Source organism: Salvia splendens, chromosome 21 (assembly GCF_004379255.2).
Source record: "Salvia splendens isolate huo1 chromosome 21, SspV2, whole genome shotgun sequence".
Classification (NCBI taxonomy): Eukaryota; Viridiplantae; Streptophyta; class Magnoliopsida; order Lamiales; family Lamiaceae; genus Salvia; species Salvia splendens.
Window position 1 is genome coordinate 24751899 of NC_056052.1, and position 18426 is coordinate 24770324.

The window sequence follows — 18426 nt, forward strand, 5'->3', positions numbered from 1 at the left end:
ATCAACTGACGTGATCCCAGAAAGGCGATGCCGCTGGTTTGGATGGTTTGATTTTAAAGCGATTATTAGGTGGAATCTTAGTAGAGATCCCGCGATTTATTAAACAATAGTAGTAGTAGTAACAATTATATATGAAAAGCATTGGATATATTAGTATAGCTAGGATAATTGCCATAAAAATGAATTTTGCTTATGTTACTATATTCTATTAATAAAGAAAATGACGTTCTTTGGTTGAAAAATATAAACAATATATTATACATAAACTAACAATTTTTTTATCATATATGAAAATTTAGAGAACAAATCATACATTCATATTTTTTCTAGAGTAATTTCAATATTTGCGGGACAATTCATAATTTGATCGAACTTAATAATTTTCCTAGTAATTTACTCATATAGTTAAATTCAACAATATACGCAACTCAATTGATTATTTTTTTTAACCAATAAGTACTCCATTTGTCCAATTGAAAATGAAACGTTTTATATTTTTTTTATCCAATTAAAAATGAAATGGTTCTTAAAATGGAAAAAACATCATCTCTACTTTTTCATCTTTCTTATTTTATTCTCTCCTCATTGACGCACAAAACAACACTACATAAAATCTCGTGCCGAAAAATAAATGTTTCATTTTTAATGGGACAGAAAAAGTATAAGGTTTTGAGTAAGTGATGGATGAAAAAAAGATATTGTTAGTGATTTTATTAAGACTATGTATTTATATAATTCTATAAAGAATAGTAATTCACATAAATAATCATAGCAATAACATCTAAGCATATTTTAAACTTAAATACAATACAATACAATACAATACAATACTACAATACATTAAATCTAATTTCAAATTATGTAATGTCAAATTTTTTTATTCTTTTACTTTTAGTACTTTCTATTCCTCGTTTCATATTCTCTTCCTTCTTTCTCAAACCAATTATTTGTAGCAATTTTTTATATGTTTATTTCTATAGTTTTAGCCCCTCCTAAGTCCTAACTCTTCAATTTCAGATAATTAATCTCTATATGCATCAGTTTAGTAAGGATTAAATATTGTTTCAGATATACGATACCGATAGAAATAAAATGTGGGATAAATGCTTAAACTCCTCTATCCAAATATGATGTGTCATGTATGTAAATGAGTTGTAACCCAAAAATTTAGTTTGGATTGGGTAATTATATGTGATACTATACTACTAATATAGTGCCGGTCAAAGTCAATGCATTTAGATTCAGATGAACCCAAGGCATCATATTAAAATTAAAATAATAATAATAAAAAAAGATTCCCTATCAAAACATGATAAGCACCCCATCGTTGTTACGTGCCAAAAGCCAATGATTAAACAAAAATCACAAATGAAGGTGGAGGTATCATAAATTATCACGTGATTGTCTATTTCATAATTATTTTTATTATACCAAGTGCATTGGTATCACATCGATTAGTAAGTAATTATTGTTTTTAAGCAAATAACAAAATTTAAAAATCTCAAAAAAAAAAAATAGTTTACTATCTAGAAGTTATAATCAATAACAAATGTTGATTATATTTATATTAAGTGAAGAAAAATAAAACGAAATAATACTAGTGCATAAAAGTGTAGATTAATAAGACGCAATATATTTACGTATTCCTATTTCCAATGTATGATGTCGATTATATTTGGCTTTATATTATGCATTACTGATTCATTTCAAACTTTCTATCTTGAATTTCAATTTCACACAATTTGTCGTGAAAGGTGAATTTTGATAATATTTGACAAAATTCTTTCATGTAATCATATAGTTATACGTTTTTGCTAACAAATTAGCTGAAATTTGTATTTAGCTTTACCAAAGTTTAGAAATTTCAATCGACCGAAACGTGTATTTGTATTGTTCCTTTATAAATACCAAAATCAATTACTCATTTAATAAAAAAGTGGATAAATTTATCGATTATATACTTAATAATTGCATGAAAATCGAAAAATTAAATACTAATTTACATCAAGGTTTCGGATAAAATAGCAAATTTTTAATTTATGAGGTGTGAAATATGATATTAACGATGGAACATATTTTATTCTCGAATAGAACACTTATCTGATAAAGTAATTATAAATGGAACAAATACAATTACCAATTTTCTCGATTCAAACTTGGGAAAATTGATGCTCGCAAAATATTCCTTAATGTTATCATTTCTAGTATACAGATGATTGAATATTACTAATCTCATTGGCTATTTATAATTCGATATCATATATCATAATATTCGAAATACTGTATGAATGAGTATATGTTTAAGTAATAAAGCTTTAATAGTTAGAAATTTAAGGTCATCCACAACGCTGTCTCTATAACGTCTCTTAAACCGTCTCTTAACTACTATTTGAGCACTATTTGAGGGCCCCACTGTCCTTTTTCCTCCATCTCTTAACTAAGAGACGGAACCTGCAACGCTCCGTCTCTTAACCGTCTCTATACCGTCTCTTAATTACTATTCATTCAATTTAATTTATAATTTTTTTTAAAACCCAATTCAATTTAAACAAACACACTTTATTAAAATTAAAACAACATTACAACTTAACATTAAAAAAACGAAGACATAATTAAAATTCTAAAAAAATAAAAATGACATAATTTAATCTTCTCCGCCAAAATTTTCCCAAATGTGCTCAATTAGATCCTCTTGGAGTTGGGTGTGGGCGCTAGAGTCGCGTGTCCTTGCCCGAATAGCCAACCGTTCTTGTATAGATGGATGCGCTCCACTTCGCGGCGGACTACTTGCGGTTGAGCTTCCGGGGGATTCGGGGTCGAACCAATTTCCGGCATCGGGTCCTTCGTCTCGGACAATCATGTTGTGCAAGATTATGCACGTATACATGATGTCGACCATGCTCTCCATGAACCACGAACGCTCCATTTGTTTGAGTTGATTGAAGATGGAAATTGGAGTGATAGAGAGGATTTGAGAGGAATAGATGTGTGTTTGTGTTTGAAATGAGTATGAAATAGAATTATTTATAGAGTAAAAAAATTAAAAAATTTTAAAAATGAAAATAAAAATTTAACGGTAATATTACCGTTTGAAAAAAAAAAATAATTAAAAATCGATTTTTTTTTTAAAAAAATGAATTATTGCGTCATCAGTGACGACGCCCACTCGCGGGCCAGCGAGTGGGCGTCACGCACGCATGGGGACGTGCCACGTGTCCCTGGCGCGTGACGAGCCATCTCGTCTCGTGTCTCGCCGAGACGAGCTACGCGACGAGACGGGCGCGAGATAGAGACGAGATGGGCGCTGCAATGCGTCTCGCGGGGGTCTCGTCTCTCCGAGACGAGACGCGAGCCCGGCGCGAGACGCGTTGTGGATGGTCTTATTATCACACATTGTGTAACACGGAGTATATTAATACGGGGCTTTCTTTTCAGAGATAATAGTCATTTAAAATATGAAATTTTTAGTTAAAATTTTAGCCATATTCATAAGATCTAAATATGAAATATTTAGCTAGTAAGTTGATTTTTTTAATTATCTTAATTATGTATAAAATGACTAAATGTTGTTTGAATTTTTTTGTTAACTAATTAAAATTCATGTTTTAAATAATTATCATCCATATATTTCTATTATAAGGCTGCCTCACAAAATGTTTATCAACTACCAACCACCAAGTGAACCTAATTAGATCATCAAATTCACAAACTACACCATAATCAAATGTTATTCATATATTCATTTATTAATAAAATTAAATTGAACAAAAATAAATCAATTAAACTTTAAATTTTTCGTGTTTTGGAAATTTGATGGACTTAATTCTTGTTTTAGTGGTATTGAATAAAACCATCAATGAGCAACCTTTTTATCACAAAAAAGGCTCGAACCTCAATCAAAACAAAAACAGGAAAAAATTCAAATGGAAATAAAACAAGTTGGCAAATGTGTATACCTAACACATCAGATATTAGGTGGATTTCAGATAAATAAAGTCAGAATATAACAAAATTACCAATATTAGTCAAGACGAATAAACTTTTTATTTAAGTTATAACAATCAATTGGAAGATGAAAATTTGATGTTTAAGTTACAGTAAGGTGGCCAACGCAGACTTCAAGTACTAATAACAAATTATTGAAAGATAAAATAATTTGCCGATAAGTACTAAGTACATTAGACTTATTAATATCTAAAATATTAATTAATGTTATTATTTAATAGTACGAAATAATACTTTGGAAATATTGGTTTTTATTGTGGAAGCCTGATCGGTAGATTTAAAACTCTTATACATGAGTTGATAAATATCCTAATATTAACTGATGGATTAAAAAATAGTAAGATCACAATAAATTACCAATTCTCACAAAAATAAGATTCCTTTTCTCATTTCAAACCTATATATATTATCTGTCATATGAGAACAAATATGTAAAACAGAATAACGTATATAGAGTATAGTCCCCACCATTTTTTATATTTCTACAAATTGTCCTTTTTTATTCCAAAGTTGACCTTAACCATTTATAATTTGTTAATTCGCTGGAATTTATAATTTTTTATATGTACTTATTATTTCAGAGGAAATACTTTTTTTGTCCGCGAACTTTGTCAAGGTATCAATTTTGGTTAGTAACATTTAAAAATATCTTCTGAAGTCCATTAACTTTAAAATAATACCGTTCGAGCTACTTTCCACTGTTTCAAACTTTATTTAAACGAAAATACCCTCAAACTCATTAAGGGCATTTTAGACATCTTTGAAGGGTTTTAAATTAGTTACACATTCATATATTTCTAGTTATATTGTTAGTACTTCAGATGAAGAGAAAAGGAGAAAGAAGAATTAGAGACATAAATCAAATATTTTAATGAAGAAAAGAGAGTAAATAAACTGAAATGTCCTTCATTGGCTTGTGGTATTTTTATCCAAAAAATGTTCCAAACTGTAAAAAAGTAGCTCAAACGATATTGGATCGTGCATTTTTTCCGTTGCTTGATACATGAATCGAAGCAATAATTCAATGAAACGGAAGTACAAAGGGTAAACATATTCATTTTATGAAAAATACGTACAAAACGTGCATTTTTTGTTGAGCTATCAAAAGTGTTTTTCATGGGTGTGTTATGATACATTTTGATTGTACAATAATTTGACGTTTGTGATTATTTTGATTGTATAATAATGAGATTTTTTAATCAAATGTTGACTCCGACTTTTTTTGAGTAGGTATTCATAAATTTCAATAAAATTATTAAAACGAAAGGACGTTTAATTAATGTGTTCTAACAAGAAATACCTAAACCAATGACATATAAAGACCAACAAATGTAATGAAACATTACTACTGTATATTTTTCTAAATTATAAATCATATAATTGCCCAAACGTATCAACTTCATTGAATCTTATCAACTTATGATTGCTTCGTTTTGGTAGATTAGGTGGTATGAAATCGACTTTTAAGATTGTGTAATGTTATAGTAATAATTTTATTATATTTAAATCTCAAGGAATGAAAAATGTGTTTCTTCATTAGACACAAAAAATTCAATCATTTTTCTGAAGTGTGCATGGTTTAAAGTTACCATCTAGTAGTAGTATTCACATAAAGTTTTATTTTTTAATTTTCAGGCTCTATCTCTTTCTATTTTTTCAAAATTCATGAATCTACCCACTTTTTCTTAAGATTTTTTTACTTACTTTTGTTATTGATTGTTCGTGTAGTAATTTCATTATGAATTAATTTTAAAATAAAAATAATGATAATAATACACAAGCTAGCTTGTCTTTATAGACTGACGCCTTTATATATATAATTTGGGTGTTTGCCATTAACTTTGTCGGTTTCACTTTAGAGCATCCACAACCGTGCTCTTGCCAGCGGCACGGTTGTGGGCCCGGGCGGTACTATTCATGCCTGCTCTCTGGCAAGAGCACAACACCCACAACTGTGCTCTTCCGCAAGGACGAGCACAATTAATATAAAATTCAATTACACAAAAACATTTTCATAATACTAAAATTCATTAAAAAAACCACAATAAAAATAACAAATTACAAATAAAATAAAAAGACATAATTAAAATCCTAAAAATTAAAAATTACATAATTAAAATACTAAAAATTAAAAATTACATAATTAAACTCCTAAAAATTAAAAATTACATAATTATTGGCTAATATAACCCGAGGAAGACTACGCATCCGGCGGCACCAACCCCAATTGTTTTTGGAGACCCAATATCATGGACTCGTGCGTTTGAAGTTGCGTGGGGGTCATAGTTGACCTATCGGCCATATTGAGTTGGGCCAAAAGGGCCCACAACGAGTTGTTCGGGGGTGGAGGTGGAACATAGGGTGCGGGTTCGGGAGCAGGGGCAGATGGAGTCGCGGCGCGACGTCGTTCGGCCGCCGCCTTCTTCCTACCTTGCGGTCGGCGTCGGGAACCGCTTGGTTGGGCATCGGGGCTACCCAAGTTAGCTTCGGCGAGTTGGCTAGCCACTTCTTCGCCGGCGTCGGATAGGGATGCCGACCGTGAGCGTTTGGAGGAGCCGCTAGAGGAGGATGTTATGCCTCCCTTATACTTCGGGTGCGTCCGCGTCTCCTGCCAAACGTTAAGATATTTGAACGACTTACCGTTCATGGATTGGTAGGTGCTCAGCGAGGCGGTGATGATGTCGACCTCGCTTCGGCCGCTCCCGGCATTCCGGGACTCCTGGATGAAATAGCCGTTGAACTTGCCAATTTCTTCGTTGGCTCGGCCGATGCAGTTGCGCACCATACTCTCGTTGCGCTCGATCGTTCCCGGCGGCCGGTGTGCATTGTACCGGCTAGAGACGCGCCACCAAAAGTGATCGCCGGATTGGTTCGTTCCAACCACCGCATCTTCGGAGATTTCCAAGTACGCCTTGAACAATCTTTCCATCTCCGCCGGTGAGTACGGTGTGCGGACACCGGCGCGAGATGGAGGATTCGGCATTTGGGAAGGGGCGCGAGGCCTAGGCTCCGGTGTCCACTCGTAGCGCCCATCGGAGGCACCTTGATCGTCGATTGGGTATGGCCGGTAGCCACTCGGAACGCCCGAATCTTGGGTGAGAGGAGGGGCCGAATATTCCGTTTTCGGACTATGAAACGGTTGCGAACCGAACCATTCGGGGTTCCAACCGTGAGAGCCGCTTGGGTTGTCGTCGTTACCGGACATAGTGGTGTTGTAGGGTGTGAGAGGAAGATGAAAATGGATATGAGAGATTGATGATGAGAATTGTGTAGTGAAAGTGTGAATTTTTTGGAGTGAAATTGGGGGTATTTATAGATGAAAGTGTGTATTTTTGGGGTAAAAAAAATAAAAAAAAAATTAAAAAGTGGGGAAAAACGGTTATAAACGGATATAATTTTTTGGGGAAGTGAATTTTTTTTTATTTTTTATTTTTTATCGATTTTTTTAATAAAAATCCGATTTTTTAAAAAATAAAAATAAAAAAATGTTTGAAACCAACGGCTATGCCGTTGGCGAATGGGAGACCGCCACGTGTGCGTCCGCTGGCACGGACGTGCTCGATACATCGAGCAGCGCCGTGCCAGCGGCGCGGTTGCAGCGGTGGCGGTCCTTCGCCTTGCCGCTGGCACGGACGGCGGTGGCGCCAACCGCCACCGCTGCGGATGCTCTTATTAACAGGTGATTTGGTTACTTTATTGATCAAGATTTGTGATTTCTTGATTTTTCTTATCATAGATTCTTAACTGGGCGATTGGCTATGATTACATTTAGTTCAGTTTCAATAATTATACCGATCATTATGATAGGGACCTAATACTCTATTTTATTCTGGAAGGGTGAGAATCCAATTCCCCGAAAACCTAAGGGTTCCTCCGCCACATGGCTAGTTCAATGTGCTCATTGGCGCCTGACCTGAGATGTGGATCATCCAAGGCACATTAGCATGACGTACTCCTCCTGTTCGAACCAGGGTTTGAAACCAAACCTATAGGGACCTGATATTTCAAACCTATAGGGACATGATATTCTATTTTATTATGGAAGGGAGCTGATATTCCATATTTATTTAGTTTATTTATGTTTTAGTATTATTTAGTTGTTATGATTTTATTTACTTTCCATAGTGGTTAGGATTTGATTTGCTTTTGATTTGCTTTCGTAGTTTATAGGAGATCTTTTTGTACAACACATATTATAAATATGTGTGGAGTTTTTATTATTATCAAGTTGGAGAATTAAATTATTAATCTCGTTCTCTCCTTCGGTTCTCCCTCTTAAAGAAACCGCCAATCTACGCTATTTTCCTCCCTTTGTGCTCTCTTTTCATATAATATATTCAATAGGAATTAATCTCATATTAATTCCAATCATATTATAAGACGAATGCTTTATTATTTGATGTTATATTAATTGCTAATAATTAATTAAGTAACAGTACTAAAATTGTGCCAAACACTCTTTTTAATTATGAGTCACATGACGTTACAATGTTAAAACCTCACTCCTGATAATTTCACACAAATAAAATAATGTATACTCAAAATTTAGGAAAATTATTTTCTTGGGCTTCTTTTTAGATGGTCGATCGTTAGTATTACTCCATTTTTTTTAGTTCACCCTCGAAGAAAAAAAGATAACTTATGAGAGGAAACCGATAAAAAAAAGGAAACCAATAAAGTATGACCTACCAATTTGCCTATATTAATGATTAACATTATGTCAATTTATGAAATTAAATCCAAAATTGTCCACCTTTCGAAATTTGAAGTGATAGTGAGCTTCGAATTTCCGAGTAACAAACATCCTTTGGAAACAATATTGGGACATTAATTTTTCTCCACGTGATATTTTTTAGAAGTTCAATAATTAGATGGAAAAAGAAATCTACTGCTGAAATTGTAGCAAATTTATTCTGTACCCACGTTTTGTACCAACCCGACTCAAATGAGAGCAATCAAACAACTTAATATGATATGTCTACCTCAAATATTATTATTTAAAACAAATAAAAAAGTTGCTTGTGATTTTCTGAGAGATTCTAAAATCATTTGCAGGAGTAACTTTTTGGGAAATAAACAAACGACTTATCAGTCGTATTGGGTATTGAATTTATATATGAAAATGACCTTGAATAATCACGAACTATTTATTACTAATTGGTGTTGAATTATTCTATTTTGTGTGCTTATAGTATATTGTTATTATTGGTGTTAATTCTTTTTGAAATCACAACCATCTCTATTATAAGAATTAGGTTCACCACTTCCTAGAAAGCTAGCCACATTTGATGGTTCAAAAACCTTTGAATTTGCAATTGATACAATCATATTTTGAGTGTCAAATCGATAACAAATCTGTTATTCGGATAGTTGTTGGGTGCAAACCTACATTTTAATTATTGTATAAATATTAAATGAAATTAAATTCGTAATATGCTTACATTTTTATCGTTTCTCACACAAACGAAATGGCAGCAAAATAATCATATATTTCGACGATTGTGTTTGCGCTACTTCGGATTTCATCGATGTGGATGTGATCTTCTTCGAATTGTTACGCTCCAACTTCAAATTGGATTCTTATAGCCCAAGAGCACAGCAATGATTCAGCTCAATCTTCAACTTCAGCAGAAGCAGTTTATCACAGTGCCCAAATTCCACGGCGGTTTAGTCGACTCACCTTTGGACTTTGGAAGAAGCCAATTTCTCGATTGTTGCTCTACAGAGCGACGGACAATTCAGGTCTGTTATTACTTATATTGTCTACTTGAACTTCTATTGCATGAATTTCTGATTTATTATTGCCATAGAATTAAAATTTGTCTAGTTATTAGGATAAACTTGTAATTGACAATGAATTAGGGTTGTGTAGTTCAATTTGGTGATGTTTCACTTAGACATTATGCCATAGCTGGTGAAGCCCTAAGTTTGCTGTTTTCCTGAAAATTATTTTCAGGTTTCATAATAAAGGTTTATCTAGCTTGTTACTGATCATGATTTAGGAATTTGATTTTTGTATAAGTTGTAATTCAGTTTGATGATGTTTCACTTAGACATTATATCACAGCTGGAACTTGGGAAGCCCGAAGAGAAAAGGAAGGGCGAGAAGCGTGTTAATGGCATATTCTGGATTCTCTTGATCAATACTGGGATATATGTGGCTGATCACGTCTTCCAGGTTTCCTATAATCTCATTCTTGTGAATTTTTCTATATTGGAGTACTAAATAGGTGGTTATTGTGATATGTACTCTACTCCAGTCCGTAAAATGTAGAGTTGTAAAAATATTCCACTGCTTTCTCTATTAACTAGGAATTTGCTTCGATTTTCAGGTTCCGTTGATTAAGGAACTGTACAGTCTGTCATTTCAACTGGTAAGGCTGCTTATTCTCTCATATTTTTACATGTGGAATTTGAGATTATACTCAGCAAGTGTTTTTGCTTGTAGGAGCCATCTATCGAGCAATCTGTTTTTCTTGTATATTTTTGGTGAGACCTTTGCACCCTTTTCCTTTAAAAAAGTTTTGAGGACATGGCTAGTGCTAACGGATGGCTTGTACTTCCGTGATCCAGGAAAACTCGTTGAAGAAGAAGAGGGAAACTTTGCTTTGTGGCTTTCCTATATCTTGACAGGTGCAGGGGCGAACCTTGTTTCATGGTTAGTTCTTCCAAGAAATACTGTTTCCATCGGGGCATCTGGTGCAGTATTTGGACTCTTTGCTATTAGTGTCCTCGTGAAGGTATGATGATCATGAGGCTTTCTTGGGTGATTAGGCGGCGTATATTTTTTTTTGCCGAGCTGCTGAAACTCCCGTACATGTGCTGCAGATGTCGTGGGACTGGAGGAAGATCCTTGAAGTTCTTATACTGGGGCAATTCGTGGTAGAAAAGGTTTGTATCTACGAGACTGTGACTTATGCAACCAAAGCTAATGTGGCTTTAGTTTGCTCCTAAACTTTCTAATCGTGTAGAGTGTCTTGATATAGTTTCTTGCTTCACCTGGATGAAATCATATGTGGTGATAATTAGCTACTTACATTTTACTTGGCCATTTCTCAATAATTTGCTAACTTTTACAACCCAAATTTTCAACATCTCCACAATTATGTCCCATATGTGATATTTAAGGCACTTGAAATCTCACACGTTGCTTTACTGCTTTGAGCACACGTGGAAAGTAAGTATCTAAGCTTGTATTTCCACATCAGAGGTATTCAGGTGCCGGAATATGAAATTGAGATTTGAAATGTTGGGGACATCATTGAAACATTTGGCAAGTTTGTGGCTGATGTTGGTAACACATATATCAGGTGATGGAAGCAGCCCAAGCTTCGGCTAGAATAGGTGGAAGCTTCCGAGGAGGCGGGTATGCCATGCAGAACGTAAACCATATTGCGCATCTCTCGGGCGCTCTCATCGGTGTGGTTCTAATCTGGCTGCTCAGTAGTGTTCCCACACCAACTGACGAGAAATAGGGCTTCTTTTTTTGAAGATGAAACTCAGCACTGGTTTACTGTTATGCCCTTTGCTCAAGAATCCGGTAGCATGATTGATCAGGGTGGTTTTGTCGTTGTATGCTGCAAACTGATGACAAGGTAGTAGTGAAGTAGTCTATGTAGCATAGGTTATTGATGTAATTTATCTCATGGCATTTTCTTGATTATATACACTCCATTTTTTTCAATTTACTTGTTTTTTAAGTCTGGAGAAATTAGTACTTTAATTTACGTTTACTGGGTTCTATAAGCGTGATATGTTTCCCAATTCTTTAATACAGAAAAAGGTGGAATATATGATTTATAAAATAAAAGGTATGATTAAAGAGAATCAATGTAGTTTAATTTCTTAAATTAACATGCCATTAGTATTTATTTTGAATTGAAAATGAAAAGTATAGAATTGATGGATGACACAAAATACTGAGAATAGATGAATATAAGAAAACACAACCGTTTCATCCATATACTATATTTAAACATAAAAACTATATTCTCGAGGAAACAATCTAGGGATTGATTCAGAAAATGTTCGTGATCAATGAAAGAATTGCAACATCTCTGCATGTTCATCACAATCTACCATGTCGAAGCTTTGGAATTGGTACCAGTATTATTTATCAAAGTACCCATTTAGAACCGAGGTGATCTCTCTCTCAAACGAAAAAAGAAAAAAAAAAAAAAAAGGTTTTATTGTATTGAGTTTTGGATTAAAAATTGCGTTGTGCAGATGGTGAGCTCAGGCATCATATGGGGCATTGGTGATATGGCTGCTCAAACCATAACGCACACTACCTCCAAAAAACGCAATGTTCGTCATTTTCTTCTATTTTAAATATGTAATTGTTTGTATTTTATGATTGTATGTTCCTTTCTCCAATTATAAACCTAACCTTCTGAGATTGAGTTTGATTTCTTGACTTGTCCTAATATAGAAAGTTGGGTTTTCATATAATAAAAGATGGGGGAAATTCATGCATTTAATCTCCTCAACATGTTGGGATAGGTTTTAGCTTTGTAATGAAAATTTGACATAATACAAAAGGTTGCAGGATGAAGAAAAGGAGCGTTTCCACATTAATTGGAAGCGAGTTGGTAAGACGAGTTTGTTTGGTATCGGATTTGTGGGCCCCGTCGGCCACCTCTGGTTCGTACACTCTCATCCCATCGCAGCAGGTAATATTGGTCATCGATTCTAGTTGTAATTTTGGTCACCCAAACGCAGGTATGATTGGCTGGACAGCTTCATCACGTTGCGCCTGAAGCTACACCCGAGATCGTTCTGTTTCATCGCAATGAAAGTTGCTCTGGACGTGACCATCTTCGGGCCGATGGACTTGCTCCTCTTCTTCACCTACATGGGCTTCATGTCCGGGAAATCTGTCTCCCAAGTGGCGGAGGAATTGAGGCGCGACTTCATCCCGGCTGTCATCCTCGAGGGGACTATGTGGCCGTTCGTCCAGATCGCCAACTTCAGATTTGTGCCTGTCGAGTATCAACTCCTCTACGTCAACATCTTTTGCTTGCTCGACAGCTGCTTTCTCTCGTGGGTCGAGCAGCAGGAAGAAGCCCTTCCCTGGATGGACTGGTTCAAGTCTTGCATGCCTGCAGACAAGGCAGGGTCTGGCTCGAACCCGACTGCAGACGAGTTAGAGGCTAGGTCGTTGATGGGCGCACACGAGGTAGACGAGAATGGGTAACTCCATACCCATCTCCGATGCTAGAGAATATGTGGAAATGTAACTGAAGCAGTCATACATACATATATAGTTTAACTTGATGTAAATAATTCCCATCAATTCTCCAATAAAAACAACACACAGTTCATTAGCCTATTTACTCATGTATTTCCAATCCAAATTTGTAGTTTCTGCTCCATCAACACAAACGATCCCAAAACTGCAATAAGCAACGGTTTCATCTGAGAATCGAGTCAAATCTAGAGAAAACCGGTGCGTTTCATCTCATTCACCACGTCGTTCGTTTTCTCCAACAGGCCCGCACGCCGGTAGCCAACTCCCAGCAGATCATAAGCTGTTTTCGTGAGCTTATACGAATGCTGTTTCACACGTTCCAAGAACATGTCGAGTCTATCATAAGCTTCCCTCCTGAAATAGCAACATATCACCTTCTCAACATCCTCATCACAGCTAAACGAGACGCCATCCTTCAGCATTCGCCCCACACAGTACTCAACATCGTCCAATCTATCCCTATCTGCGTACATTCTCATCAACGAGCAGTGAACCACAGAACGAGCTTCTGAACTCTGGCCCGACTCTGACAAGGCCACCACTAGCTCTTCCAGATCTCCTGCCAACCCTAGCTCCCGATACAAATCCACAACCTTCTTACACACATTCAAATCAATCCGCCACCTGACAAACTTCAAAACCTCCTTCACCCTTTGCGAGTTTCTCTGCTGACAGTACATCAGCAGCACGTCTTGAACAACCGATGATTCATCAGGCAATATACCTTCAAACATCATCTCCTCAAAATATCTCCGAGCATCCTCACAAGCCCTCAGTTTGATGCAGCAATGCACGAGGGAACCATATGCCCGAGCATCAGCAGGAAATCCAGCCTCTATCTTAGCCTTGAACCAATCCTCCGCTGCAGTCTTGTTTCCCAGGCTTGCATACGCAGAGATGAAGGCGTTGTAGGTGTCTTCATCAGGTTTGTAGCTCTCCGAGCCCTCCATTATCTCAAATAAGCTCAATGCTGTGATCAAATTACCCGAGGATAAGCTTGTCGATATTAGGGCATTAAAAACTGGAGAAGCTGGAATAATTCCTTGTTCCTCCATTGATGAAAAGACAAGTAATGCTAAATGGAGGTTTTTGATGCTCCCGCACAACGATATCAATCGAGCATAGCGAGAGAGATCTTTTGCATCATTGTTTCTCAACTTCTCTAGTTTCCATTCGATAATCTGGCTATAGCAGGCCAAGAACATTGTATCAGTCATTAATTTGGAGTGTAGTTATGCAGGAAAAATCAAATTTACTGCAAAAAAACGCCCATATTTGAGTCACAGAACAATCAAACAAGATGTGAACAACATTTGTTTATGGCAGATTGCAAACAGTAGTAGTAATAAGAATTTTAATATAAACAATCAAATTACTCCAACAATTAACCTAAATTAACGAAACTTCTCAGTTTCAATCGCTATGCATATAAGGGGTAGAAGTTAAGGAGCTCTCCTTTGTGAAATGCGAAATCGCACACAAACACACACATGAATTGCAATCGAGAATGTGAAATTACCAAATAAGCTTTCTGAGGAGCGGATGTGTTGAGAGAAGAAAGCAGAGCGGCGCAGGGGAACTCGGTTTCGTCGGAGCTGAACTCAGAATCGAGTGTTGATTTGATCGTTGAAAGCGGTGCCTTAAGAAGCTTCTGGAGCAAAGGGAGTTCGGCTGATGAGTCGTAAGATAAAGAAGAATCGTGTTGAATGGTGAGAAGCCGCGTAAAGCGGTGGCCTCCGGTTACCGCCGAAGTGTATTTGGCTCGAAGAATCCGCAGCGAGGCAGCGCCGACGCCAGCCGCCGTCGCCATTGATTTCAGTCTCCGAGCTTACTGCCTCCGCGGCGGCGTTAATCAAACCCTAGTTCAATAGCTCCGTTTCTGATCGATCAGATTCGAGCTAAGATTGAGGTTTTAACAATGAAAATTAGGACTAATTTTTTATTGAAGTGCATAAATTATGATATTAGATCTTAACCACATTATTTAATGAAACACTAAAGTTATTAGGATCATTTTGTAAATTAAGTAACTTAATACAAATAATTCATTAATTAATCTATCTATTTTGTGATATAATCTTAAGCTAAAAATATTAATAAAACATTAATATCATTAGGATATTTTTTACAAATCGAATAATTGGATGAAAATAATTCAGCGTTTGATCTAACTTTTTTTATTAGATATTAAGCACATCAAACAATTTGTTTAACCTTACACTAATGTCATTATAGGGGATTATAGGGGAGTGATCAATTGCTAACAAATCATTTAATTGCTAACTATAATTAATTTAAGAATATAGAATTTTAGAAATCCTGTGGTCTAAAATTTGTCACGTGTAATTTTTGTTTTTATTAATTAAATCGAAAAAAATAAAAAAACTATCAAATTAGAGTTTTGGATGAAAATGTCAATATAGTGTTTCAAAAATATCAATACAATGCTGTGAGAATGTCAACACAATGCTCTGAGAAGGTTAACACATTGCTTATATTGACATTCTACGTGTATTATATTGATATATTTTATATACTATGTTGACATTTGTTGCCGTAAGAAAAATTGAAAATTTTCATTTTTTTTTCAAATTTTGATATCGGAACGTATGCAAGTGAGATCTCATTATAATCCTTATGAAATTATCTTTAATTTGACATATGTTATGCAAAAAAAATAATTTAAATCGAGAAATTATATGCGTTTTAAAGTTATGAGATATTTTTCAAAAGTTAGTTACAACAAATTTGTTGTAAATTAACTTTAATACCCTTATTGACGTTTTTTATGTATTGACATTCCGGGTCTAATGATCTGGCCCTTGATTTAAATATCTAATGACTATTATTTAATTGTAGTTAGCAATTATTGAATTAGCAATATAACACTAATTATAACTCTTTTTAAATTAAATGGTTGGTTGAGACTAATTTACTAAATTTGCTTGGAGTACTTATTTTGTGTTATTAGATTTTAATAATGTTAAAAATTCTTTTTAGCCAAGCATGATGACATAAATTAATCATGTACACTGATGTGTAATTTTCGAGCTTTTATATTAATGGATTATTAACACACAAGTTTAATAAAATAGCTCTAATATTACAATCTATCTGCAAGAGTACAGAGTCGACTGTAGTACTTCGAGTGTCGAACCACAGGGAGGCGTAGGTTATTTAACAAGAATTGACAAGACTAAAAAAAAACTAAATTTACAAACTAAGGAAGACTTTTCAAATAGGAAAAAGATGTCGCTCCAAGTTGCTCAGTAAGCTTGTATTGTTCTACACCTATATTAAGAGCACATATTTGGGATTAACTAATCAACCTAATCGCGTGCACTGAACATGTCTACGACGTATAGTTCACAGTCAGCTGAACACTTGTTCCATGAACCAACTTTCAACGACATTTAATTCCTGCAGATGCGCGGGAACGAACGTCGTCTACTATAATCACTTACCTAATCCACTATCAATTTATCCCCTGAACAGTTCTAAATCGATAGCATACCAACAAACGATCAATCCTAAGCTATGTTAAAGAGACGATAGCAAAAGAATTAACATCACTACATCATTAGCTAAAAACATAGTGAATAAAATTAAGCACATTGTAGGACACAAACATATGATATTGATGGTGTAAAAACATCCGTACAAGCCTAGATTACAACTTGGAGCAACAATGAGAGCCTAGCCTAAACACATGGTAAATATAACAAAGAAAACCGTAGGATTCGAGCTCTCGTTGAGTGGAATGGAGATTTGGAGTCGGATTGTCGGAAAGTTGGCCGGAACTTCCTCCTCTCTTCTTCCTCTTCTCTACTTCCTTTCTCTCTTTTTCCCCTCTGAAACGTCTCCCTACATTCTGCCCACAGAAACCGTCACATCCATCCCTTTCAGCCTTTTATTTTCTTTGTTTTTTTCCCCAGCCAAACCGCCTCTTCTCTCTCCTTTTCCATCATGAACCTGTCCGAGAAATTGCTGGAATTACGGTTAAAATAAACTACCCGGCCGGGTAGAATTTTACAACTGTAAAATCACCCGGCCGGGTGGCCAATTTCTTGTACTTGCTGGAATTTTCACACAACTTTTTCACATCCGAGCTTCATTCCTTGTTTCACCATTCATTCCTCTTCCTACACCACAAAACATACTTTTGCAAGCATCAAACTATATAAATCATGTAAAGTAAGGGGAATAAAAATGTACAATTTGATTCACATCAAATACCCCCAAACTTATTTGCTTGCTCGTCCTCGAGCAAGATCACAATAAACACAAAACTATAAAGCTCAGCTCACAAAAGTTTTCATAAGAGTGAATCACATAGAGACATGAATGACAAAATCTAAACCCCCAACAATTCCAATCAAGATTTCCCGCTCTCATGAACCATCACTTATCAACCTAGAACTTCAAGACAATGTGCATTTCAAAGTAAGTCCAAGCATGTGATCATACAACTCAAACCGTCATCATTGACTCGTCAAGCATTACTTACCACATAGACTCGCGGATTTCAAATCAAACTTCATTAACTCTACCAAGTTATTTACAAAACATCCACAAGCATCAACAAAAAGGTCCAAGGTCTTAATTAAAGGTTGTAATGGGGCTAGGGATGAGGTAGGATAAATATGGATAGTGAGCTCAAAAGCTACACATTTGAGTGCCAAATTCTTCCCTCCTACAACTTCCTTCCAAAGATCAAACAACAAAATATTACAACCAAATTCTCACTCCCCCAAACTTGAGATCAAATCTAGACAAGATTACTTCAAACAAATATAGAAGCTCTATCTTTATTCCATCAAACTTAATTTTTTTTTTCTTTTTTTTTGTTTTTGTAAAGACCTCGACTTTTACGAATTTGGAGGTCGTCTTTTTCTTTTTCCCTTTTTTTTCTTCTTTCTAAGAACTTCATTCTTTTCACGTTCTATCAAGTCTAGAAAAGTCTACTCTATACAGTTCACCACCCCCACACTCACAACTCAAAACACCAAGCTCAACTTGTATTTAGCACCCAAATAGTAGCAATGTCAATTGATGAGGCTAAAATTACGCTTATTTAAGTAGCTAAGTGTTTGGCTAAGTGTTTACACAAAGAATAGGGAATTAAGCTCAAAGTGGCTTCTAGGGGATCATTTGATGGACTAGGCATGTGG

At 35.3% G+C, this 18426-nt stretch overlaps 3 protein-coding genes across 4 annotated transcripts; 2 read left to right on the forward strand and 1 right to left on the reverse strand.

The window, feature by feature from the left end:
- The first annotated feature begins 9248 nt into the window (after window positions 1-9248).
- Window positions 9249-11716, forward strand: LOC121784416 (rhomboid-like protein 11, chloroplastic). Its single transcript, XM_042182556.1, has 6 exons — window positions 9249-9747; window positions 10073-10183; window positions 10338-10494; window positions 10579-10745; window positions 10834-10896; window positions 11316-11716. The coding sequence occupies exons 1-6, from the start codon at window positions 9607-9609 to the stop codon at window positions 11478-11480; spliced, it is 804 nt and encodes a 267-aa protein (XP_042038490.1). The 5' UTR covers window positions 9249-9606; the 3' UTR covers window positions 11481-11716.
- A 369-nt stretch (window positions 11717-12085) lies between these two features.
- On the forward strand, window positions 12086-13216 carry LOC121783669 (protein sym1-like). Its single transcript, XM_042181813.1, has 5 exons — window positions 12086-12145; window positions 12232-12316; window positions 12437-12444; window positions 12554-12648; window positions 12727-13216. Exons 1-5 carry the CDS (start codon window positions 12086-12088, stop codon window positions 13199-13201), a joined length of 723 nt encoding a protein of 240 aa, XP_042037747.1. The 3' UTR covers window positions 13202-13216.
- A 52-nt stretch (window positions 13217-13268) lies between these two features.
- LOC121784972 (pentatricopeptide repeat-containing protein At2g30780-like) lies at window positions 13269-15199 on the reverse strand. 2 transcript variants are annotated; one of them, XM_042183265.1, is made up of 2 exons: window positions 14775-15199; window positions 13269-14436 (listed from the first exon to the last, which is right to left on the reverse strand). In XM_042183265.1, the coding sequence occupies exons 1-2, from the start codon at window positions 15063-15065 to the stop codon at window positions 13441-13443; spliced, it is 1287 nt and encodes a 428-aa protein (XP_042039199.1). In that variant the 5' UTR covers window positions 15066-15199; the 3' UTR covers window positions 13269-13440. The 2 variants fall into 2 exon arrangements, with proteins under 2 accessions (XP_042039199.1, XP_042039200.1); XM_042183266.1 differs by having other exon boundaries at window positions 13269-14510; window positions 14775-14910.
- Window positions 15200-18426: the final 3227 nt, after the last annotated feature.